The following is a 27,006-nucleotide window of genomic DNA, read 5'->3' as shown; positions in this document are numbered from 1 at the left end:
GAGCTCAAGTATTCTTCATCTTGCATTCCGAAGTGCAGTTCTTTCTATCTTATCTTTTCAGGTGGTGTTATGTCTTTTTTGACAATTTCCCTTCATGCTTCATGATTCACAAATTGTCCGGAATGACATATTTTAAACCCATCATTTTCAATTCGTTCATGAGTTTCTTTGCAACCCATCAATCTCTTCATTGGAGTTATCTTGGGTTATATTTCACCTAAAGCTTTCCCGAAGGATTGTTGCTATCATGGTGCTTATAAATGACCCAAGTTCTTCACTTATCCTCCCGGTGAAATAAGTTTCTCGTCTCCTTGTTCATATCAATCCAATCTATTGTTTCCATTAGTGGCAGAATTTCACCTCAAGTTTTCGAGATGTTTTCCATAAGCCCACAACAAGCTTACTCTTTTCGTTGTTGGTTTTCCAACAACTCCTTTCAACCTTTTCGTCGTAAGCATGCTCTTTCAATTTTATTTGCGAGAGTTGTCATTCGTCTTCTCCGTTCTTTTTCTTTCCAACCATCTAGTTTTCCATTCATTTGTTTCGGAGGCATTGTGATGTTGCTCTCTTCACTCATCATCTCGGATTGTTAGGACCATGTTCTTTTCGTGCTTATCCATTTAACCGGAGTGTCGTGCCCTCTTTTCAAGTTCTCTCATCTTATCAAGTTTTTGCCTCCCTTCTCAACCAGAGTGCTGTCTGAAATCCTTCTTACCCCTTGTGCCATTCTTTCAATAGTTCCGAAGGAAGTGTGTTGTTGATTTCGTCAAGTATCATCCAATCTTATCAAGTTCTTATTCAATTCCTTTTTTTCAGTCGGAGTGCTGTCCAAATTATATCATTTTTCCTTCTCTATCTTGTTTTAACCGGAGTGTTGTGGCTATTATTCCTCTTCTAACTGGACTCTCATCCAAGTGCTTTCATTTTGCCAAGCTCATATTCTTTACCTTCCATTTCCAAGCGGAGTGTTGTCGTAATTGATCCTTATTGTTCCTTGTGCATCTCGTTCTACCAGAGTGTTTGCATGTACTTATTGTCCATTGCAATCCTTTTCTGTTGTCTTTCAACCTACAAGGTTCTCGTAATGTTCCTTGTTCCTCTTTTCTAACGGAGGTTTTCAACTTTGTTCATCTTTGTTGTATTCTTTCTTTCAAATTTGTTCAACCTCTCAAGGTTCGTGGCTTCATTCGTTTGTCCAAGAAACAACTTAGTTTCACCTCACCTCTTCCTCTTCCTTTTCCCTCCGGTGCCATCCCTAGGATCTCGGGTCGAGATCCTCTTGTAGTCGTGGAGTGTTGTGACGCCCCGAGACCGATGCGCCAGGTGTCTTCCAGTTATTTGCTGTCTTTGTCATGTCAGTTTCTTGCGTGTTGCGTCTTGCCATGTCATCATGTGCATTGCATCTGCATGTTTTTCAAAACTTGCATCCGTCCCGGTCTCCTCATTCTTTCCGTTGTCCGTTCTGAGCCCAGACACACTTGCACGCGCCTGCGGCACCTCCGAAATATTATTTTATAAGTGGTCGAAAAATGTTCTCGGAATGGGTTGAAAGTTGGCATGCAGTGTTTTTATATTGTAGGTAGGCCGCCTGCGAAATTTCATCGCATTCGGAGATTGTTTGATGCCCCAACGGATAACTATAGCGACATTATAGTCGGTCAAAACGTCGGACGTTTTCAGTCTCCGGAAACCGTTGCCGGGCTGCTTTATTTTCTCTTCTGTTATCTCATCCCAAGGCTTTCTGCACGGTCCACTACCACTCATCTGCAGCCCATCTAGTCCCCCTCTGTCTGTAGCCGTATGATCGCGATCCAAGGGTCTGGAAACCCCCCAAATCCCCCCTAAACCCTAAACCTGCCTATTTAAACCACCTCCTCCTTCCAAATCTGGTCATCCCTCTCCTCCCTCGTTTCCCATGCCATCCTAACCAGCCGCCGCTGCCATCCTCCTTGTTTTCTGGCGCCCTCCACCTCGCCCCTGCCACTTGGCACGTAGCCATTGGCTGCGCCACCACCTAGCGCCGCACGTGGCCAGTACCAAGCCGCCACATCGCCCCGGTCCTTTCCTCCACCGCGCCAGGCCCATCCGCGGCCCGCCCGAGCCCATCTGGGCCCGGACGAACTCCTCCCTTGCCTGCAGGCTCCCCGCACGCCCGAGCCGCTCTCTCCTCTACCCGCTGGATCGAGGGAACGGAGGGTCCTGCCCTGCCTCGCCGGAGCTGCCTCCCCCGCCGGCGAGCACCTTCACCAGGCCGCCTCCGGCCAGGTCGCGTCGCCCCTGCCTCGCCTCCTTCCTTTCCCTGCTCTCTCCCGGTCTCTCAATCTTCTCTTTCTCTCTGTCCCGCAGGAAGCCATGGCTCCAACTCGACCCTGCCGATCTGCTTCGTCGTCGCCGGGAATGGAGCCTCCGCAGCGGGATCTGCCCGGATCCGTTCCTCTCCGGTCCTCCTCTCCGCCCTCGCCTGCCGGAGTCGCTGCCGCCCTGCCGTTGACTTCAGGCGCCGCCGTCCCTTTCTCATGCTCCTGCGCCTGCGCCAGACACGAGGAGGATGAGTGCCTCAACACCCTGCATCGCTAGCACGTTGGACCGGCCTGTGAGGCCCAACACTATGCAAGGCCCAGCGCGCCAACACCCCTCTGCAGCCTGCTCCATTGACCGGGCCTTGGCCCATGGGTGAGCTCCCCGCAGCTCCTCCTCTGTTGGCCCAGTCCAGCAGATTTGGCCCACTTTATTTTTTCCCTTTCAGCGAATTTGTTCTTTTCCCAGGAATTACATATTTGCAGAAAAGTCCCTTTAGATCATGCATTTAATAACTCACCAACCATGCATCACATGTAAAAACTTAATATATGAAACTTGCTTAGAATTTTGTGTAGATTAATAATTTGCAACTTTCATCTATGTTTAAAATGGTTAAAATGATGTTTGCCTATATTTTGCCATATTGCCATGTTAAAATGATTTAATTCATAACTAAATAACCGTAGCTCCAAATTTAATAAACTTTATATGTAAATGGGGTAGAAAAATGCATAGTTTATCATGGTGACATTACTTTGCATGTTTAATAACTCTAAAATGGTGTTTAGGGCAGAACAGTACCAAATTCAAATATTCCACATATTGTTTGCTATATCCGGCCTCATTTAAACTTGCCTAGATAGGTAGTTTTCTTATGCTTCACCTCTTTAATTGTTCAACAACATTTAATATTGATGGGTACCTAAACGAGAGAGAACTAAATAAGTCCTGTGGTGTTTCGTCAATATGCAACTCGTTGCATATTGAGCTCCACTTAACTTGTAGTTTTGCTAGTGCACTTTGCCATGCCATGCCTCATTAAACCGGATATGCATCATACTTGATTGTGCATCATGCCATGATTATGTGATGGTTGTTTACTATGTGGTTTGCTTCTTTCCGGTGTTGCTTCTTCGGGTTAGTTTCGTTAACGTCGCGTTTGTGAGGATCCGTTCGACTACGTCCGTTTGTCTTCTCCATGGACTCGTTCTTATTCCTTGCGGGATCTCAGGCAAGATGACCATACCCTCGAAATCACTTCTATCTTTGCTTGCTAGTTGCTCGCTCTTTTGCTATGCCGTGATACCTACCACTTGCTTTATCATGCCTCCCATATTGTCATGTCTAGCCTCTAACCCACCTTGTCCTAGCAAACCGTTGTTTGGCTATGTTACCGCTTTGCTCAGCCCCTCTTATAGCGTTGCTAGTTGCAGGTGAAGATGAAGTTTGTTCCATGTTTGAAACATGGATATTGTTGGGATATCACTATATATATTTTGTTTAATTAATTCATCTATATACTTGGTAAAGGGTGGAAGGCTCGGCCTTATGCCTGGTGTTTTGTTCCACTCTTGCCGCCCTAGTTTCCGTCATACCAGTGTTATGTTCCTTGATTTTGCGTTCCTTGCGCGGTTGGGTTATAATGGGAACCCCTTGACAGTTCGCTTTGAATAAAACTCCTCCAGTAAGGCCCAACCTTGATTTTACCATTTTCCACCTAAGCCTTTTTCCCTCGGGTTTCCGGAGCCCGAGGGTCATCTTTATTTTAAACCCCCCCCCCCGGCCAGTGCTCCTCTGAGTATTGGTCCAAACTAGAGCCCCTTGCAGCGCCACCTCGGGGAAACTTGAGGGTTGGTTTTAGTTGTACGGACTGCTCATCCGGTGTGCCCTGATAATGAGATATGTGCAGCTCCTATCGGGATTTGTCGCACATTCGGGCGGCTTTGCTGGTCTTGTTTTACCATTGTCGAAATGTCTTGTAACCGGGATTCCGAGTCTGATCGGGTGTTCCTGGGAGAAGGAATATCCTTCCGTTGACCGTGAGAGCTTGTGATGGGCTAAGTTGGAACACCCATGCCGATTTGAACTTTCGAAAAGCCGTGCCCGGTTATGGGCAGATGGGAATTTGTTAATGTCCGGTTGTAGAAACACTTGACACTTAACTTAATTAAAATGCATCAACCGCGTGTGTAGCCGTGATGGTCTCTTTCGGCGGAGTCCGGGAAGTGAACACGGTTCTTGTGTTATGCTTGAACGTAAGTAGTTTCAGGATCACTTCTTGATCACTTCTAGTTCACGACCGTGCATTGCTTCTCTTCTCTCTCTCATTTGCGTAACTTAGCCACCATATATGCTAGTGCTTGCTGCAGCTCCACCTTACTACCCTTCCCTAACCATAAGCTTAAATAGTCTTGATCTCGCGGGTGTGAGATTGCTGAGTCCTTGTGACTCACAGATTACTTCAAACAGTTGCAGGTGCCGATGATAGCCGTGCAGGTGGCGCAACCAAGCTCAAGTGGAAGCTCGATGAAGATCGTGTTCGTTGTGTTGTTTCGTTTCCTTTCGATCAGTAGTGGAGCCCAGTCGGGGCGATCGGGGATCTAGCACTACGGGTTGTCTTTCTTTATTTGGTTCCGTAGTCGGACCTTGATTGTATTTTGGATGATGTAATGCTATATTTATGTTTTGTGTGAAGTGGCGATTGTAAGCCAACTCCTTATCTCATTCTTATTCAGTACATGGGATGTGTAAAGATTACCCCTCTTGCGACATGCCTACAATGCGGTTATGCCTCTAAGTCGTGCTCCGACACATGGGAGATATAGCCGCATCGTGGGTGTTACAGGAGAGTCCGTAGGAGGGGACAACCCACCAGGGCGCGCCAGGAGGCCCTGGCGCGCCCTGGTGGGTTGTGCCCACCTCGGGTGCCCCTGTGACCGCCTCTTTGCTCTATAAATACCACAATATTCCAGAAACCCTAAAGGAGTTGACGAAATATTCATCCAGCCACCGCAGAGTCCAGAACCACCAAATCCAATCTAGACAGCATCATAGAGGGGTTCACCACTTCCATTGGTGCCTCTCCGATGATGCGTGAGTAGTTCCTTGTAGACCTTCGGTTCCGTTGTTAGTATCCAGATGGCTCTTTCTCTCTCTCTCTCTCTCTCTCTCTCTCTCTCTCTCTCGCTGAATTCTCAATACAATGGTCTCTTAGAGATCCATATGATGTAACTCTTTTGCGTGTGTTTGTTGGGACCTGATGAACTTCGAGTTTCAGTCATATCTTTTTATATCCATTCAAGTTATTTGAGTTTCTTTGATCTCTTATATGCATGATCTCTTATAGCCTCATATTTCTTCTCCGATATTTGTGTTTTTTTTGACCAACTTGATCTATTTATCTTGCAATGGGAAGAGGTGCCCGGTAGTGGGTTTGATCTTACAGTGCTCGATCCCAGTGACAGAAAGGGAAACAACACGTACGTATCGTTGCTACTAAGGATAAAAAGACAAGATATATATCTACCGCCATATAGATAAACGAATCTTGTCTACATCATGTCATCGTTCTTATTGCATTACTCCGTTTTTCATGAACTTAATACACTAGATACATGCTGGATAGCGGTCGATGTGTAAAGTAATAGTAGTAGATGCAGGCAGGAGTCGGTCTACTAATCCATGAAATCCAAAGAGGCAATTATCATTGAGAAAGGGCATGTCAAGCATATATAACAAAACAGTTGTGCTTGGTTTTTTTTGAAGTTAAGGGAACATATTTCTTACCCTATGAGTTCCGAACTAAAGAACTTGATGAGCATCAAGAGCGCAATATGTGGCCAAACAAAGTTTGATTGACAAGGACCTTCAAGGTGATGAGGCATGTAATATAGAAAAAGAACATGACAAGGTGTTAGGGAGCCATCCAAAAGAGAAGCAAGATATTGTCCGGTCATGAAACCATCATGCTCTCTCAACATATTTGAAGAGGTGTATCTAGCAAGTAATTTACCTATTTTCTGATTTTGTCATAATTTTGTTGTTGATGCATATATTAGAAAAATCTCCATAAGAAATCTTGAGAGGCCAATTAGGAAGGATGATTTATTTGTTAGCAATAAGATTGTTACAAAGCATATCGGTCAACATATTGTACTCTTTAGTGAGGCCGATAGTGACAATTTATTACAGCCAAAGCTTTCCCCCCCATTGGTTCATTTAGAGTTTATATCAACATGGGTAGTTTTGCTTGTTCCATACTTGGTTTATATTTGGTCTCAAATAAGACGTGTGTTCTAACTATTTTTTTCTCAAAAACATAAAGCCAAAGTTTAAATATTTTGAGAAAATCGATGATAGTATAACTTCTTATTCAAAGACATATGAGAGAGAATGCAAAACACAATACATAGCCGAATGGCTGATGTAAAATCTGAACCATTTGATTGCTTAGTTCCAAAGGCAGTCTCACAACAAGATCGGCTAAAGATTGATAAGTATACCTTCAATTCGAGCATGTGTAATCATATCTCTGATTTACTACTGAAAATGATTATATTAGAATTATTTATAACCATGTAGAGCCATCAATGCAAGGATGGACGTATTGCAAGTTGCATGGTTCGTTTGAACATAATTTTGAAGGTTGCAACATGTTTCATCAATAGTACAATCAACCATTGATAAAGGACGTTTGAAACTTGTTGAAACACAAATGAATGACCAATCTACACCTATTGGTCATGATGGACAAAAGCTATTGCATCGACTAACTCAAGCCGATTCATCTAAAGACGAGAAGGTAAAAGTTGCATATGATGGAATCAAGCTTTCAAGTAAAGAGATTGTTCGAGTGCACAATGAAGATATTCTTGAAGGTGGGAATTCAATCAAAGTTACAATGAAGACACTAAACACTGGGGACAGCAGGAAAAATCCAAAGATTGATGCAAGCAAACCAAAGGAGACAAAGGCCGTAATAAGCACAAGAGTAAGAAATCAAAAGTCACTTTCGCAAAGTTATTAGATAAATATATCAAAAGAAGAGTGAAGAGAAACGTACTTATCGACCAGATAATCCAAAGAAGTCAAGATCACCCCTTAGGTGTAAGTTTGAGTGGTACTAGAAAAGGGAGAATTTTAATGTTGCATATTCATATCCTACTTTTGGGTCGCCAATGCCAATGCCATGGATACCTCCTTATGCTAATTTTTATTCATATTCATCATGGGACATGTATGATTCAAGGGCATATTCTCCATCTTATTTCAAACCATCTCGCCAAGATTATGCAGCTCCAAGTAGACCAACATTCAATGAACAATCATATGTTAAAGACTGTTTAAATAAAAAAAGAATCGGCCTGGAGCTCAAGAATGAAAAAAAGATGTGGTCAAGTGTTGTATCCTGTGAATCGAAGGCAGCAATTTGATATCGAACAAACAGAAATCAATGAATACAAGTGCTCCTGGCATATGAATTAATTCACCAAACCAAGGATCACGAAGGGGCTACAATCTGGATAAGAGAATCAAGGATGAGAAGATCAGAGATCAAAGATAGAGGAGCAGGAGATGATGCACTGCCGGATACTAGAGGAGGCAGTAAGTTGGAGGAGGAAGAAGGCATTAGCATGATCCCCTTTCGCTTGCGGCTGCTCTCCTCTTGTAGCCACTGAACTAAGAAGTCCATTGTAGCGAGCCCACAACCCATGTCCGCTCAGCCCAAATTACCTCTACGTATGGGTATGACATCAAGCAAGTTTATCGTGTTAAGAAAGATGTTGTAAGTGTGCAACTTCAGATTTTTATTTCAAATGATGAAAGGCCAATCAAGATGTTGACATTTGCTAAATAGGCATTGAGGTGAAGCAATCGACTGTTGAAAATCAAGGTGCCAAGTCTAAACAAAAGAAATTGAGAGTGCGCAAGTTCAAGAAAGAGTTGCCATTGTCTAAAATGGAATCATAGCTGAGGTGCCACTCGCTTGGAGTTTAGAGTAGGGAGTTGGGTCAAGATTAGACATGGGATAAGTCGTTTTATTCCCAATCCTCTGTTTGATGCATGATAGAAGTTATGTATGAGAATTTGAGGAGAAATTATACTCCTTTGTTTGGTTCGTTGAAATTGACATAGGACTAGACAAGGAAAGATAGGATGAACGGTTAAGATTGACTCACTTAAACAATTCCTTTTCAATTCCCACCCCCTCCCTGTTAATAAAACGGTGGGAGTTGGAGTCTCCCATGCCTCTTCCCTTATGAATTCCCAATCCCTCCAACCAAATAATAGCTTTTAAGTCTCATACCCTTTCAATTCCCATTGAGAGAAGTGCATATTACACCCCTCAACTCTAGCCCTAGTCTAATATACAACCCCCAACTCCAAAACCGTCTACTCTGCAACCTCCAACTCTTAAAACCGGCCAAAATTCAACCCTCCCCTCCCCTTGACCGGTTTTGACCGGGTTTGACCCATTGACTGATGAACAGTAAGTTCAGAAAAAAATGAAAATTCAGAAAAATATAATTTTAGAAAGCATTTTTTGCCTCCGGATGAATAGTATTTCAAAAAAAATTGGGAACAGAATTTTAAAAAATAAATTCGACTTTTCACCGGTGAACAGTATTAAAAATTCAGTTTTTTTTACATGTACCCGGAGGTAATAAATTGGAAACAAAATTCACCGGGATTTGTTTTTTGAATTACTGTAAACAGCATGAACAGTATTCAAAAAAGTAAAAAAATCAGGAAAATCATTTTTTCACTGCGTGAACAGTAACCGAGGGAAAATTTTCGTTCCAAAAGGTTGAACTTTTTTTTAATTACTGTGGAAAAGTCGAAATTATTTTTAAAATTTTGTTACCAACTATTTTTTGAATTTACAATTTTTTTATTATTTTTCTGAATTTTTCATTTTTTTTCAAATTTACTGTTCATCGGTCAACGGGTCAGACCCGGTCAAAACCGGTCAAGGGGAGAGGAGGATTGAATTTTGACCGGTTTTAAGAGTTGAAGGTTGCAGGTTAGACGGTTTTGGAGTTGGAGGTTGTATATTAGACTAGTGCTAGAGTTGAGGGGTGTAATATGCACTTCTCTCATTCCCATTCCCTGGCTCTAATTATCCCCAACCAAACACGTTGTAACGTGCACAAGGGCTGAAAAAGAGGAACATGGCATGAATAACCAAGGGAAGCAGTCAAAACAAGAATGATGTGCAAGTTTCTATTGCAACAAGTGCAACAAAAATAAAGGAGAAGAATGGAAGCAACAAACAATTAAATCAAAGGTTTGCACTGCCACTTCAAAATCTTCGATTAGCACATCATCTATGTTCTTCAACCATGCCATTGATGCCTTTGCCCAAGTACCCTCCGTGGGCAGATTTCAGAAACTATAGTACTATGCACTGCAGTGCAAAGCTTCTTGCATATATATGTGTTCAGACAGTACATATCGTATACGGTGAAGTGACACCGTCTTCTTCGATAGTGGCAAGAAAGTGTGTCACATATCATGAGTGATATATGCTACTCTGGAGCACTCCTTTTGATCACACAGCTTTATTTACAATCCACAATAGCAAAACACCAACTACCACTACAGTAAGTTATCTGATACACGAAGTAGAAGGGCTACGGCGCATAGGAAAACAATGGTGGCATCCATGACTGCATCTAGTCCCATCAACCGCGCCATCATCTCTGCGAGGGTTTCGCGCCCATGCATCTGCCAAACATGAGGTTTCAAGTAAGTACCCACTAAAGAAATGTTCAAACGAAGATAAGCAACTGCAATTTTTTCCTTTCTTTCACATTCAGTCTTGACACTATGATAGTGTCAAAAAATCGTCTTATATTTTAATAGAGGGGGTATTCAGGAGTGTATATCTAATGTCATTTCTGTGTTCATTTGTTGTTAATGACAACCCAGAGGCGGGCCAGCCAACTTCTGGAGCTTAGGTCAAACCTTCAGTGTGGCAGTTCTGATGAGTGCTTGCCCAACCAAGTTTTCGCTTGACCCCTAGAGCTTAACTAGAGACCTGAAACTTGTTCTGCCAAAAGATTCCAATTTGTATTTTTCTGAGCGCCATTTTTGATTGCCCCATAAATATGTGTGGGTTCATAAATAAGAGAGATCACATAAAACCTCTACTAGTACTACGTAAAAGCCGGACGGGAGTGCTTTCTCACCATAAATTAAGGCAGTTTGTACTTTGTAACATCCATATAAATCTTAATAGCCAACCAGGAAAAAGGTAAAGATTGAACGAGAGCAGGTCCAGCAATTTTCCTTGATTGGCAGAAAATTGGGGCCTACCTATGAAGGTTACAACTGTTACTCTTACTGTTTACCTGCACTTCTACCCCGTAACCCAGTAAAAATTAAGTCAAATGGGTCTTCACTTGCATGAGTATGACTTGTACGAAAAATCAATTTAGTTTGCAATGTACATATGAACTTCATATACAGTATGATGAATGATATATCAGGGGGAAGAAATCAAACCTCTACAAGATTCTTCAGTTTCATAGAGAAGTTCTGCTCAGCATGTTGGATACAGTAACGCAACATATCCAACACAGCTATATCAGTTTCATAGTCATCAGAACCTGTGTAGAAGATATAAGGTGTATTTCTTAGTTATGCATCATATTGAGAACGTGGCAAAAGCAACTGTGCAATACCTGGTATATCAAAAATTTGTTGGGGTGGAATGGCAAGTGTCTCTGCTAACTCATTCTGAACTTGGGAACGCTGTTGAAACGATAGTCTATCCCCGTGAGTAACCACAACAGCAGGCTTGTCATCTGCAATCACATTTGTTAAAATCACTCTGATGCTGACAGTACCAAATATAAATTTATCATACTGGTTAATTAATGAAACACATTGTTCAATGAGAACGCTGAGAATAAAAAGGCAATAATTCTATACAACAAATATACATTACATAAATCACAAATCTGTATACAAACCTCCTGAAAGAAAATATGTTTCAAACTATTCAAAGGAATATTAGTAAAAAATACATATGTGTTCATTTGTACATGCATATATTTATTACACATTTAGCACATTAAGGAACTACATAAAACTATAAGCATCATAGCTGCCCATACCTCCAAAAGACAAGAATGGATTCATAAATGTCCCGCGGAGCATATCCATATATCCTTTCTTATCACTTCCAATTGATCTTAATATAGAAACACCATCAACCACAAATATCACAAAGTTGACCTTCCTGGTTTTGCAAGGCAAAAAACTGTATTGCCTCCCCATTGATTTGAGGTTCTTAATCTTAGTGTCATCATCAGTATCCCTGTCAAAAAAAAGTGTTATGAAAAAGGTTAGCTAGTGCAATGTCGAGTAGTTAGTTTTCATATGTTGTATATTGCTTCGTTTAAGACTAAATAAGATTTATGAAAAACGAAAAAGGAAATGACAAAACAATGTTGAAACATAAGAATAAACTGGACACCTCTCTATGCATGTTCTGAAGGATAGTACTTGCAGGAAGCACAAGAAATAATTTGCAGGAAACATTTCAAATAATTCTCCATGTGTTCCCTTTAAGATACTAAAACATATTGTGACATCAAATTCTGTACAGATCTTGAACGGCGAAATGTTGACAATCACAGATATTTTGACTGACACAAAGATCCACTTGATAATGTATCTTTTGGTGTGAAGAATTAAAAGACCTGGAATACTCATACCCATAATTACAAGTGTAAGATTATTTTTTGCGAGAAAATCACAAGTGTTGGATGACAACAAATTTCTCCGAAATGAAAAGCCTAATGCACAGAACACCTACAAGACAATATATAATTGAATTAAGGATCACGTCTTACCATGTCACCATTTCCCCATGGCTAATTCCCTTCATCATCCAACGTTGCAGCATTTTGAAATCCTTTTCTGGGTTTCTGGACAAGCTCCTTGTATCACAAATACATATACCGTTTGAATTTCTTGGGATTTTATACTCCCGGATGAAGCTTGTACCATTTGATTTGGAATTATCTAGCAATGTAAACAGCAGTAGGAAAATCAGCTGCACTCGCACATATCGAAATACTGCACCCAAAATTGATAAGACTTACAGGAAACCTGTGCCCGCTCTGGTGCAAACGGATCGTCATCTTTGTCAAAGACCCGTGTAATTCGGTTCACAAGTGTACTTTTCCCAGCACCTCTGGGACCCACCAATAACAATGTGGTGGTATCAGGCAACAAATAATCCCCAGCTTTTGTGTCGCCAACTCCTTCAATCCAATACCCAGGCTTATACCTGCTCATAGATTGAAATTACTGAACGAACATGCTGACCTCTCTATGATCTTTATCTACAAGATTTTTTAACTAGCTTTGCTACTTCAGTGTCATGTCATGAAAAATATTTATACAGTAGAATTTTTCTCTCTCCATGTTTGTTTACATAACCGCCTATGAACTCACTCAGACCAAAGAACTCATTGGAGTAGATACATAATACGTAGCAATGCTGTATTAGGAAATACACCATAAATAACACCACACTAGTTTTTTAAGATAGATACTGACCATTTCAACTTACGGGTTTATGAAACGTAAGTTTTGTAACCTGAGGTTCAAAATGGTAACCCAATTTAAGAGGACAAATTAGTCTAAATCAACCCCAAGGTGGGACTGAAACATTGCTGTCCCATAACGCAGACTTCAGTGATGACCATGTGTAAAGCGAATACACATCAACATACGTTCATTCCAAAACCAGAGACATGACACCACTTTCCAGCATCCCTTTTAGAGAATCATGCATGTGGCGCGTCAAACTACATGTTCTAGCAGTAGCACTCGGCATTTTCAAACAATAGTAGCATCTTATAAGTTCTTAACACAGAGACCGGGGCCTATTTTCAACAACCACTAACCCTTCAGCGTAGATGTAAATATCACAGGAGCAGAGCACAAGGGATAAACAAACAAATTAAAAGGGCTACGCTACCTCCTGATGAGGTCTTTCCCCTCCCGCAGCGACCGGTGCTGAAATTGGCTGCCGTAGAGAAGGGCTTCCACCTCGGGGTCGTCGCAGATGCAGCCCCCTTCGGAGTCGCCGTCAGAGACCGGCACATAATCGGCAAACTCTGTCACCACATAATTAAGCGGTCCATGCCCAAAAAGGTCAAGAAACAGAACCGATCGTACTACCAGATAGAAATTGGGATCAATCGGTTACTGGCAGAGCGAATCACCTCGAGGAAGGGACTCCGATGAGGACGAAGAAGGGGAGGCGGGGATGCCGGTGGGGCTGAGGTCGCCGCTGCCGCCACCCATGGATTTCTTGAAGAGGTCGCGCGATTTGGGGTTTCGGCGGGTTTGGGGGTGGAGAATAACGGGGAGATGGCGGGGCAGAGTAAAGCGGTCACGGCGTTAGTATTCCGATCGAGATATTTTGACGATGCAAGCAGGGGGTCCGCCGATTTTATTTTGCTATTAGGCCGACTCCAACTTATCCATTCATTTTATTGTGTCCATTTGAATTTGCATAGACAAAAAATACTGTCCAACGCGCCGACATAAAGGGACTCATCGACACCGAGCGAAAGCCCACGACTTCCTTTCTTTGTCCTCCCCTGGCTCATCTATGACACAACGGTCATTACCCCCTTCCACACCTGACCTTGTTGTCCTCGTCACCCTCATCCAATTTCGGCCTCTCCACCATCGCCGCTTCCATCGACCGGACCACCGCCGTCGCATCCACCAACACCCACTCTTACCGGCATTGTGACCGCTTTTCGGTGTCGTCTGAGTACTACAAAGCCTGCTTACCCAGGGTCGCCGGCAGCCTTCAGCATACCACCTCTACCTCATAGTCACCGCCGGAGGATGCGGGCTTTGACAGACCTCCTGCATGAACGGGCCAAGGATGGTGCCCTTCGCCACGACTCGTGCACACCCGCCTCCATCGTTGCCCACAAGGTGTTCAGCCCTTTGCAGGTCGAGACTCCTTCACGCCCACCACCGTCTAGTAAGGTAAGAATTCTTCACTCCGAAGGATCATGGAGGAGCCACCAAACTGATTGAGAGGAGCAGCCAGCAACCACTTATCCATGTTTATGCCCTCCTTATGAGGTAAAACACTATTCCCGCTCGTGTTGTATATTGCAGTGGGGGTGTACAAAGTACGGAGATATTCTAACTTATAATGTTCTTTCTATCGACTAGTTTGACCCTGTCTTATATAAGATACCGCCCTCTAGGGTTACATGAACCTAGTGAGCTACGTTGATGGAGGTGAGTCCTTTACCGTCTCGGCTTCCTCGTCTGGAACAACAAAGCCTCCAGTCTTCCTTCTCTAGAGCCCATGGGCTAGCATGATGGCGTGGGGGCGGAAACGGACCTAAGGAACCTTGGGTCGGCCTACTTGGGGCGACAACCAAAGAGGTGAGGCATCCCTGAGCCGTTACACCACCAGTAGCCCCCGAACCGGTCTTTAAACTTGGTTGCATCCTAATCGGCACCGATCTTCAACGTCATCTTATCACTTGCCGAGGTTTAAACTGGTTCTTTGTAGCTCCCTTGAAAGTGAATGATTATCGCCCACCACCTATGGTCGGCTTGCTCGCAAAGCCAAAGGAACCAACCCAGTCTTGATTTTTTGATGAAGATAGCCGACCTACGCAAGAGAGCTTCCTGCGCAGCCGGCCCCCGCAAGTTGAACTCTCGGGAAGCACCTTTGAAAATTACGAGCCCAGTCTTGTCTTAGTCAGACCGGATCAGGCTCCCCAACTGGTTGAATCAGACCACGTGTAAGGACGGACCGCTGCTCAACATGACTTGTGAGTGTTGGAATCCAACTTAGGCCACGTCCCATCAATAATGTGGCGTGCTCCTCATTCCCGCAGTACTAACGGCGACTCCTTGATCCCCGCGCACTTCGAGAATAGGTGCTATGATCGATCAAGTTCTTTCTTTCAAGCAACTGAAAGAAGCTCCGTCTTTTCATACAAAAAAAAGGGATTGACTAGTATCTTCTCTACTTCATATAAAACATGGAACCTTATTTAGTTGCTGCGTTAATCTGCTACCTACCTAATTAGTTAATGGTGTTTTCGTCCAAAATTCTCTTAATTTTTGTGCCTTGGTCACCGCGCTCGAAAAAATACATCTTAATAAAGGAACAAAGGGAGTAGAATATTTATATCTCATTGTAACGCACGGGCATTGTCCTAGTTTGTAAAGAAAACTAAACAAAAACCAACATAACCGAGTTAATCAGATCAGCCCTGAGGCTGTGCACTAAATGAGTCAAAACAACTCAGTCATCCAAGCCAGCAGAGTCAGACACCCCACAACATGATATTGAGCCACCACTCGGGCTTATGAAAAACGCGCACGCACACACTGATCGAGCAGCCCTTAGTCTGTGTACCAGCCGTGTCGACCACTTTATCAATGCACGAAAAAATTCTAGATCCTAGCTTGGCCAAAAGTCATGATTATATATATTCCAGCACTCCTCCGGTCCGTTTTACTCTGTGTATTAGATTTTTGTCAAATCAGATTTTAGAAAACCTGACCAAATTTATATTAAAAAAATATCAAATATCAACATCTACAATAGAAAATATATATACTATGAAACCACATTTCACAATGAATCTAACAATATTAATTTGACATTGTGAATGTTGATAATTTTTTTATAAGTTTGATCAAGGTAGAGATACTTTGACTTCGGACAAAACTTATATGCAGATTAAAAAGACCAGGGAGAGTAATGTTCAAGAGTCAATTTCCTTGTGAACTACGCCAAGGTGCAAGAAACAAGGAGCGCACGCACGCATGTACACGTTTATTGTTAGCTGATGTTACACACAAAATGAGTTGACAAGGAAATGTCTGTGGAAAATAAAGAAAAATACAAAATTAAAGCGGAGCATGGCTTCCGATGCACATGGTTGGTTGCACCGCGGCTAAGTCAACTGTTACAGCCTTTCCTGTATATACTGATTTGATCGATTCTTATCCAAAAGCGAGCAAACAAAGCAAGACAACTAATACTATCATGGATCAATATATTGTATTTTAGCTCAGCGAAATTCCAGTTTACGTGGTGGTTACCCTAAAAAAAAGTTACATGGTTGTGTAGTACACTAGCACGCCATGATGCAATGGTGCATAAATTTTATATCGCACTCAGTAGTGATTTAAACGGTTTTATATTAGTTTATAGTATTAAGCTACTACTTCCTCCCTCGACTAGATATATCCGTTTGAGCGTTATCTAATTTTAGACTGAGAGAACAATATTTTTTAAAGTACAACTAGTAAAATTGCCCGTGCGTTGAAACGGGATACATATTATTGCAATGATCAAAATGGGTGAATATCGACAATAACCAAATACCGATAATAAAAACAAGACAATATAAAGCTGGTTCATAAAATAATGTACGAACATCTGGGTGCCTTCATCAACAAAGGAAAAAATAACCAAAAAATAGCGGCTGTGAAACTTCACTTATATAGAGAAGATAGTTTGACATTAGTACTCAATGGATTTCTACTTAAGATGAAGTTATAATTTAGGAAATCTACTTCCTAATACACCTAACCATTTCTAAGTTGTACAAATTCAGAAAAATGTAAACTCTAGCTTCACTCTGGTTGTACTTAAGCATGTGTACTAATAATTGTTTTCTTAGTTCCCACCATCCTGCATGAGAATATATGTCATTATGAGGACAAACCCATTTAGCAATTTGTTGCTTCAAACAATCACATGTTGTGCAATCATTTTAATATTTCCCTAGCGCTGCCCTTGCACGTCTCCAGCAATCCAATGCGAAACAAGTTTTAAATGCCTTTGTCATAGTATAATTCATCCAAGATTGAGTCTAATTGACAACCTATATAAAAACATTGTAGAGCGAAATTCCCAGCTAAATTGTAATTGACCAAGGAGCGCTAGATTTGCTTCGATGAACTAAATAAATACATGGTCACCTAAAAATATGTGTCGATTTCTATGTAAGAGCTAGACTCTGGTGAGTTTATTTATCTTTGGGGCTGTAAGAGCTAGACTCTGGCATAAGCCTGCACATAACAGAACTCAGAAGAACATCTATAAAGTAATATTTGCGTGTTGCTATTAAAAACATGTCATGTGTGAAGGAGATTCATTTTCCATGAGATGATGAAACAAAAAATAAATATTTGGATGCTTACTTAGCATGCTGTAGCAACCTCGGAAGTGACTCAATGAGACAAGCGCACAAAACATTTGAAAACATGCAGTGAAGAGCTGCCAACTGCAGTAATTTTCTTAATGTATGTACTATTAGTTGGAAAGGGAAATTGATTTTGTGCCACCAATGAATGGACATCATCTCATCCGCTTATTCTGCATGGCTAGAAATATGCAGTCCGTTTGCCGGCCAATTGACAACAATGGTCGAAGCATGTTTATACAGATACATAGCAATGAACATACAAAAATAATAAGGAACTAAAGTTAAGAGTACCCCCCCCCCCCTCCCCCCCCGGCGCGCGCGTATTTCTTCAGTTTCGTTAGATTCCTCATCTCCAGCATTTTGACCATATTTGTCAAGTCATTATCAGGCCTAAGCCTGGCTCTGTTGTTGGCATGGCTGCTGCATGCCACAACCATTATATCAATTAGAGCAAACAGAAGCAGGCCCTAATTAGTCCAGATAAAAAAAATTAGAGGTAACACATTACACATACCAGAAGTCCAGCCACAATATCATGGCAAGCGGATATCGAAAGAACAGCAACCACAATCAGAGGCTCAGGATAGACCAAATGCAGCGATCGTGTTGTCACTACCGGTGGAGGCGGCATCACAAATTGTGTTTTTACTTGTTGAGTACTAACACTACCCTGAACATATTTTTGAAAAAAAAAATACTACCCTAAACATTCATCGTCTTACATGTGTCTCTATGTGGCTGATCATGTCTCCTTGAGCCTCAACCAACACTGCCATATCCAGGAATATCTACAAGCCAAAACCCAGGAAAGGAAATCCCTTCGATTCACATATGCATGCATGGTAGGTGTCAAGTGTCAACTATAAAATAAATTGCAAAAGAGCTTGTGCATTAAAACAGTATAACCTTCTGCAACTCCAGAAGCTTCCTCTCTAGATCTCTTACAGCATCATGCCGCTCCTGTATCTCAACAACAGTATCCAATATCTGCAACATGGATGAAAAATTATCATCCTGAGATTTCGATGTGTTTTTCCCACAAGTGTCCAGATCATGACCAAGTTATAACTCATATATACCTGGGCTCTCCCCTGCTTCTGAACTGCATCTTTGAAAATCTGCTCACTTCTTCCTGTCTCGATTAAACCATCAATTGTCCGCAGGTTCCAAAGTTACAAAGGAGGCACACTGTAAGAAAGATAAACAATAGAAAGAAAAAAGCACAAATTTAACCATAGAAAAAAATGTTGCCACTATACCTCTTCATCAAGGCGATTACCAGTTACAGTGAATACCCTTCTTTCAACGACTTCCCGGTATTCCTGCCCGATTGATTCTCTCATTACCTGCATCCGAGGGTAACAACACCGAATCACACACATTATACTATTCTATCTTCAGAGATATCAGGCTGATAGCTTCTATCAATAATCTACCATAATGGTTAAGAAGCATTTGTGTAAAGTTACTCAAAGTCCAGAGGACAATTGGCAAAAACATACTCGCTCCGTCCCAAAATAAGTGTCTCAAGCTTAGTACAACTTTTTTCTAAAGTTAGTACAAAGTTGAGACACTTATTTTGGGACGGAGGGGGTAGTTGAGTAGTATCTTTCTTTTACTTTCTAGAACATATAAGCATCAGCGAAGTAACTTGCACCCTGCTAGATGTTCAGAATTCATATGGGTTCTAGACTGGATGGTTCATAGACATGGCAAAGTAGGGTGGTTTCTCCCTGCTGCTGCTCTATGAGGGCATATCAAATCAAATAGCCCTAGTAGTAAACAGAAATAAGGACTGGTTTTAACTTTTTGTGCATGTATCTAAAGAAAAGATTAGAGGGAACATTTATTCATAGATAGAAGAGGAAAATCATCACATACATATCAATTTGAACATTTCCAGTTGAAAACAATACCTGAAATCATCCATCTGTTCCTTCATTTTCTTTTTCACTGCTCTGTAGAGAGAGAACAGTAAGCAGAGTGAACAAGGACTAATTCATGCATGCAAGAAGAGACCGGAAACAAAAATTGACAGAAAATTAATTTACCAAATAGTATGTTCCCTTGATCGATCTACCGCAGAGCCCTTTCCTCATCCAGGTTTCTGCCTGTTAGGTAAGTTCTGTAGCACAACACAGGGGCAAGCATCAGACCATAAGCAGATACAGCTAGGAAAGAATAACACAGACACAAGCAAGGTTAAGTGAAAGCATACATACGCAGCAGGTGATCAGCTAAGACAACTATTTGCGTACCAATCAATGTAAAAATACAACCTTTGTTCATTGTAGCAATAATATGGTGCCAGTTTAAAGTACTTGTACCAGGAAAGAAAACACAGACCATCTTATATTTTTCAGAGCTCTGAAAGTAAAAAACCAACAGGTGCAAGAATCGGAACAAAGAATAGTGTAATCCACACTTTTCTTCATAACTGCCCGAAGAACATACCATCGAACACCTTCCGTGCACGCTCCAGATCACCTGGCCGCAGCCCCGGATCAGCGTGCTGAAGGAGTAGAGGTCTAGAACGACGCACTCGTTGACCCGGGCATTGTGGATCACCCTGGCCATGGCCCCATGGCCGCGCAGCAATCCGGACCTGAGCCGCTGCATGCCAGTGGTCAATTCCTCCCCGTTGACGACCCCAACGCAAGGATGATCCACCTTGTGTTGAGCCCTCCTCCGCCTCCTCCACTGCCAGTACGTGGACATGAACTCGTGATCGCATTCGTCCCTCTCATGGGCGACCGGATTGACGGGAGACACGGTGGTCGCGTGCCCGTGCGGCACGTGTTGTTGACTCGTCGTTCGTGGCAGCTTGACTCCCGCGTCCATCCCTCCAACCTCTCCTCCCCGAGCTCGTCATACTCCCTGCCGTCTTTCCCCAATCACGGCCTCCAGCAGCGCCATCTCCCGCCCCTTCCGTCGGAGCAGATGCAGCGGCGCCCGCGAGCTCACATTCTCGTTCAAGGCAAAATCGACCGGGCGGCCGGCAGATCCAACCATGGAAACCATGCAAGGGGGTGGGGGCGGCGGGGGATGGGCCAGCGGCGCGCGGCCGCGGGGGCGTGGCGTGGCAGGAGGCGGCGGTGTGCTGGAGTCGGAGATAGGATTGGGAGGCAGGGTTGTGAGGGTGTGTTTTTTTATCTCGGCCATACCGGTTCGGCTGACTTATTTAAAATACTGCGGATCGAATACCAAAAGACACAGGGAATATTTTGCAAAAACGCCGCGACGGTGAACCCGAAAACTCAATCCGTGCTTTATTATTGGGCGATGTCCTCCCACGGCCACGCAACAGCGGTTGAGGTGGGGTTCGGCGCCGGATCAAGGTGGCGGCGTCGTTCACGAGCTCGGGCAGAGCATCCATGGCCGGAGCGCCGGAGCACCGGCGACACACGGACTTGGGGACCCCGGAGACGGCGCTGGAGGTGTGGATCCAGTGTGAAGGTGGGGTTCGGCGCCGGATCAAGGTGGCGGCCTCGTTCACGAGCTCGCGTAGGGCATCCATGGTCGGAGGGCCGGAGCACCGCGGGCGGGCAGGCCGGCGAGACGCGGGTCTAATCCTACGCCGGTAGCTGCTCTGCCTTCCCCTTATTTTTAAAGTGCTTTGAACCCGACGGAGTCAATCCGTGATCAACGCTTTAGTACCACCTCATGTATATATTTTAAATTCAAACTCAAAGCGTAAATTCACGAGAAGAAAGCGTATTGTGACGGTGAACCCACGGAGTCAGTCCGTACTTTATTATTAGGGATAGATAAGCAGTTATGCAAAATATGTGCCTCAGCCATGAGAAATACGCTCTCGAGTATAGGTGCACCATATATGGGAAATAGATGCTAACTTAAAAATCAAATAATTCTGTAATTTTTTTCGGGAACAAATTTAACCTTTGTTGTACTTGTCTAAGAAGTTTCATCAAGAAAGAACTTGGGTAGACTCTAGGGGGGGAAATTCAAGGACAAAAAGCATGAATAGTAGTAGTAACTTGTAGTAGTGTTGATTTTATTTTTTCACCCAGAAGACCATTAAAGTCATTCGTGGCTAAACTTTGCATACGAATACACCAGAAGGTCAAGTTTGTTTCTCAAAAAGTTATATAATTTACTGACTGTTTTTAAAATCACCTTTTTTTTCATATATGGTGCCAAAGGTGCTTGTCCGCCACTGGAAATACCCTTTCAGAATGAATGAAAATTGACTCAAACGGTACTGTTTATGTCTGCAGATCTGCTTTTCTCCATGATCAATTATTTCGTTCAGTTTTGAGTACGCTGGGAAGGTCATCTTTCCTGTTCACTTATGTATGTGTGCATTGATTCGATACCTGAGTCGACAAGCCTTCACTTTGTTTTATGATCTGCATGTGGTATTAAGTTATCGCTGATACATGTAGCTAGTATGAATAGCAACGATGAGCCAACAATGGCCTGCGTTGCAAGATGGAGAAACTGACCATATCTGACACCCAAGATCATATTCTTTTGAGAACACGCCATAGCAAAGCATATGAATCCATCTAAAAGAGTCGTCCCCACTATTTTTAATTATCTTAACATGCATGTTTTCACATCATCAGAATTGTTGTTGCCGTGAGATGAACTATGCATGTGAACCTTGAACGCCGTCATATCCCTCGCGATCTGATCTGCACGCTTTGCAGTGGTGCCCCGGAGACGACACACCACATCATTGTAACCTGGGCATTCTCGGTTGCAGCTGTGGATCAAGACGGCAGAGTCACTGAGAGCATCTCTAGCAGAGCTCACAAAATCCCGACTCGCATAAGCCGTTTACAGGTCGACGAAGATCTCATTTACGGATTGATAACGTGTGCGGCAGAACAAAAACCGTATATGAAACTAGATAATTTGAAAAAAAAAGTTTCACGAGAGAAATTGCAACCATAGTAGTTCATCATACATATACTACATGATCATAGACTAATTCATTACAAACACTAGTTCATATTACATACTACATTCACTACTAGCAGTAGGGGGAGAGGGGGGGGGGGGGGGGGGGGGGGGGGGGGATCTCACGGCGGCGAGCTCGCGGCTATGGACGACGCGGTGGAGGAGCTCAATCCTTCTCGTCGGAGCTGCCAAGGTAGATGTACTTCTCCTTCTGCTCCGCACGGATGCACCGCCACTCGCCGTCCTTCTCCTTGGCGGCAAGGTTCGCCGCGACTGCCTGTTGGAACACGAGGTCTTCGAACTTCTCGTGGTGGCGCCGATGCTCCGCCTCCTCGCATAAGCTGCGTTCGGCAATGGCGGCCGCAACCGCGTCGACATCGGCGACAAAGTCCTAGGGCCCGCCGCCGCCGCGGCGCACGATCTCCTCGGGCTCCTTCGGCTCCTCCGACCACTCCCTCTTCACGAGGAGAAGCCTCGCGCCGGAAGAGGAAGAGCTCGCCGTGCGGGTGAGCCACGTGGCAGATCTCGAGCCCGCGGCGGAGGACCCCGCGGCCTGCTGACGGTCGTACTCCTCCCTCTCGCGACGGAGGAACCTCGACAGCCTCGGTTCGTCCACTTCTTGGCCCCGCGCTTCCTCGCGCCGTCCGAGCGGACACGACGCTCGCGCTCGGGGTCGCGGCGACCGCCGGAGCCGCGGCCGAAACTCCACATGGCGTTTCGAGGCGGATGCGGGCTCGCCGGTGGCGAGAAATGCGAGGGGGCAGTGGGGAATCGATGTGGGACACGACGGCGGAGGGGTAGGGTTTCGACCCGTATGGGCGGTTTGCGGGCCGCGGTAAAAAAAATTATGCGCTGGACGAGTATACGGGCTCTGTTCTGACCAGAAAATTGGACCGAGCCCGTATACTCGTCGGACTTATGCGGGTTTGCCAGATTTGCGGAGTCTGCTAGAGATGCTCTGAGGCGAGAGGGCACTCCCTGAACCCATGGGCATATGCACCCATTTTTCAAAAAGATGCATTTTAAGCATGTTTTAAAATATCAAAAAATTCAAAAAAAAATCACGCATATATGTTCGCAAATATGTGTACATGGTACAAAGTTTTGTGAAAAATGTTTTTTTGTCTTCATAAAAAAGACAAATTTCAGTGCTTCTAAATAGTGTTTCATGACATAATTTTTTGTCTTTTTTGCACAGACCATAAATAAAGTTATTTTTTCGTGAAACTTTATGCACGTACATAGAACAGGGGAACGTACCTGTGTAACTTTTTTCAGATTTTTTTAGTAGTTAGAAATGTGTTTTCTAAAATGAATTTATATGTACCCGGATTTATCCATGCACTTTTCGCTCCGAGGCAGCCTTTCTCAGACCTGGACATGACAATCGACAAAAGTGAAGGGCCACGTGGAAGTCAACCCGCCTCCTCGTCTCATGGAGTCATGGTGCATTTGAAAGGAAAAAAAATGATCTCCAACGCCAGGGCTAGCTATGTGTCGAGGACCTGGCTGCTCGCGGGACTGGCCCGAGGATTCGCATGCATGATGCATGGTTGACGAAAAAGCAGCCTTAGGCTGATTCTCATTGACGAAGGGGGAGGAACCAGTTACAAAGAACTGAGGTCTTTTTTGGTTCATAGGATATGATTATTATAGGAATAGGAATTTTGTAGGAAATGAGATGACATGTATCTCAAATCCTATGAGTAGGAATAGGAAACAAGATGTCATTTGGTTGACACCAAAGAAATTTTTCCATTGAGTCTAGGCTCTTTTTTATTTTCCTATGAAATGTGAAGGATAGGAACCAATCCTATGTAGGAATAGAAATCCATTCCTATGAACCAAAGGACTCTAAAAAAAAATCCTATAAAAATCCTATCCTCTAGAATTCTTATGAAGTTCCTCTAAACCAAAGAAGGCCTGAAATTAAAGAAGAGAAAAAAGAAAAGAGAAAGGCGACAGGCATGGTACCGGGGTCACGCCTATGCACACTGGCCTCAGTCCACATATCACAGCGGCTCAACGAAGCTGGCCATCTACCATCATGCATGCGAATCCTCTACCATCATCATGCATTAGCACATTCTAAATGAGTTTTAAATAACAGACATTTAATTGTGACATGCACCGTAAGCCACTATCTATTTTTTTTCTAGTCATGCAACTATGCCACGTAAGCAAGCCATGCGTGTAAATTATAAGTTGCAATTTTGCATTAATATATCCATACAATGCTTTCATGCCACATATCAGTTCATGTATGTAAGTCTTCAGTTAATTTTTGCACTAAGTTTTGTGTTCTCATGGTATATGTGTTGGGTGCTTGGAGCACGCATGCCTATATAGTTGATGCTTCATTTTTTTTAGGAATGACACTCTTTTAACTGAATCTATTTTTTTTATCTTTTATACATCATTTTGTCATGTGCTTTATGTTTTTTATGTTTTAAAGTGTAAGTCTAGAATGGGTGTGGCTAGCTCTTATCTAGATGAGAATTAACTAAGTCTAATCTAACACCTATATCGTTTGATTTCACTCGAAGATTCATGCAGATTCTTTTATCTTTATTTTTTTATTAATCAAATGGTGTAGGAGTTAGTTGAGACTTTGTTAATTCTCATTCTAATTGAGAATACTCTTACATTCCATTTTAGGTATTTATGAGCACCTAATTATGCATTTCTTTTAACAAGATTACCGCAACAACGTGCAGGGTATCATCTAGTTTCATAGATGGATAGGCAACGAAGCCAACATAACAATTAGGTATACAAGCTAGAAATGCTCTAGCTAGCGATCATTCTAAAGTCTACTCATCTTCCTACCGACGTCGACAACAATGGGCCCAAGACCTCGAAATGACTACTATGCCGTGCAAACCAACTTTTCACCATTGCCCACCCCCGCTCACCCCCTCTCGTTGAACGACGTGGACAATGGCACGTGAAGACACATTGTTCCGATGGCCTAGGTACACTAGAACATGAGGATGACAGCCGTCCAAAGGTCTTTCTCCTTGCGATGCGACGACGCTAAGTTGGTTCACTAGTCCAAGAGCTTTGAAGCTGCGGTCGGCATGAAAGTTGCAAGGTTCCACCACCCAAGCACCTCAAGCCATGCTGATCTAGACACCACACAGCTAAGGAGCAGATGTTGCTAGGTCATCGGCTCCTGATCACACAATGAGCAATAGGGGGGGGGAGCAGGGTGTGAAGTCCACACTTCAACAGACAACCATCCAACACCTATTGGTGGCAGGCAACCAAGCGAAGAACCTGCATGAGGCTAGTGCACGCGATCACTAAGATCTCTCAGTAGTCGAAGTAGACACCGAAACCCACCTAAAAAGAAACACAGGCTAATCTAAAGGAATAGACCTCCATTGGGTTCCCGGTTCAATTAGATGGAGCCACCCCCTTGGCCAAGGTGAATGGTGCTGACTAGCTCCGAGAGCTGCAAAACTCGTCAATCTCTACCCGCGCCAAGTTCGGGGAAATTCGATGACCCAAGCACCCAACATGCTATCGCCCACCGTACGTAACCACAAGGCCCTAAAACATATCTTGGCAACAGCGAGTGGGGAGCAATCCACATACCTTCCAGGATGAGTCCACTTGTCTATCCAGAAGAAGGGCGTAGCACCGTCACGATCGAACGCCTGAGTAGTTGGCTCGAATATGGCTCACGATTCCAAAGGAACTTGGATGTTGAATTTGGCCCACGGCTTAGTCGAATCCACCGTGTAAGCCAAAGTCACTCGATGCATAACACGTTGTTAAGTTGGCAAAGGTTGGGGAGGCCGAGGTCACCAGCCAATCTAGGGGTGTACACTTCTCTCCACGCGATCACACAATAACGGCCATTGATATCTTTCCACCCTTTCCATAGGAATGCATGGTAGATACTGGTGAAGCCTATGGTGGTCTTGGGAGTTAGATCTAGTGACATTATTGAGTAGATCGGCATCACTATTAGAGTGAATCTCGCAAGAACAAGACGGCCACCCTTGTGCATGGGAGAAACCCTCCAAGGAATGAGTTTGTTGACCACCTTATCCACCAAGATAAAAAGGTGCGGCCTGCAATCAACGAGTGCGCCACATATTTTTATGTGAACCTAGTTGTAACATTACATACGGGTATATTTGGCCAACCGTGTGCCATAAAAATTTAGCATCTCACCGACATTTGTATTTATCAACCCGCGTGATGTAAAGTTTAACGCCACATGCATTTGTATTTATTAACCCGTGTGATGCAAAGTTGGCATCACACATAGGTGGTGTTTGGTTCTCTAGTCCTAGGACTTTTTCTAGTTCCTAGGACCTATGAAGCACCGAGACGGCGACACGGATACGGCGATACGGGTACGGGGATATGGGATACGGCAATTTCTAGAAACAGCAATACGGCGATACGGCAAGTATATATAAATAATTAATAAAATGCATGTAAAAAAGACAAAAAATACTGCCCTATTGGTTGCCTCCATGCTTCTTTTCAAGTCATGAATGATCATAATGTCCTCAATCTTCGTGGTGTA

The 27,006-nt window shown here is 43.4% G+C and overlaps 1 protein-coding gene across 2 annotated transcripts; it reads right to left on the bottom strand.

The window, feature by feature from the left end:
• Positions 1–9,685: 9,685 nt before the first annotated feature.
• LOC125549236 lies at positions 9,686–13,741 on the bottom strand. 2 transcript variants are annotated; one of them, XM_048712704.1, is made up of 8 exons: positions 13,548–13,741; positions 13,301–13,418; positions 12,417–12,604; positions 12,165–12,336; positions 11,424–11,626; positions 10,989–11,111; positions 10,810–10,913; positions 9,686–10,029 (listed from the first exon to the last, which is right to left on the bottom strand). In XM_048712704.1, the coding sequence occupies exons 1-8, from the start codon at positions 13,627–13,629 to the stop codon at positions 9,901–9,903; spliced, it is 1,119 nt and encodes a 372-aa protein (XP_048568661.1). In that variant the 5' UTR covers positions 13,630–13,741; the 3' UTR covers positions 9,686–9,900. The 2 variants fall into 2 exon arrangements, with proteins under 2 accessions (XP_048568661.1, XP_048568656.1); XM_048712699.1 differs by having other exon boundaries at positions 13,301–13,439; positions 13,548–13,739.
• Between the last annotated feature and the right edge of the window lie 13,265 nt (positions 13,742–27,006).

The sequence above is a fragment of the Triticum urartu genome, chromosome 1, assembly GCF_003073215.2.
Source record: "Triticum urartu cultivar G1812 chromosome 1, Tu2.1, whole genome shotgun sequence".
Classification (NCBI taxonomy): Eukaryota; Viridiplantae; Streptophyta; class Magnoliopsida; order Poales; family Poaceae; genus Triticum; species Triticum urartu.
The sequence above is the reverse complement of the archived record's forward strand: the minus strand, read 5'-3'. Positions and strand labels throughout refer to the sequence as shown.

Excerpts from the sequence above, each read along its gene's own strand:
- LOC125549236 (XM_048712699.1), bottom strand. The coding sequence starts at position 13,629 with ATGGGTGGCGGCAGCGGCGACCTCAGCCCCACCGGCATCCCCGCCTCC. Across the intron at positions 11,627-12,164 it reads CATGGGGAAATGGTGACATG|GGATACTGATGATGACACTA; the intron begins GTAAGACGTGAT and ends TTTTTTTGACAG. Across the intron at positions 11,112-11,423 it reads TCCATTCTTGTCTTTTGGAG|ATGACAAGCCTGCTGTTGTG; the intron begins GTATGGGCAGCT and ends ATGTGATTGCAG.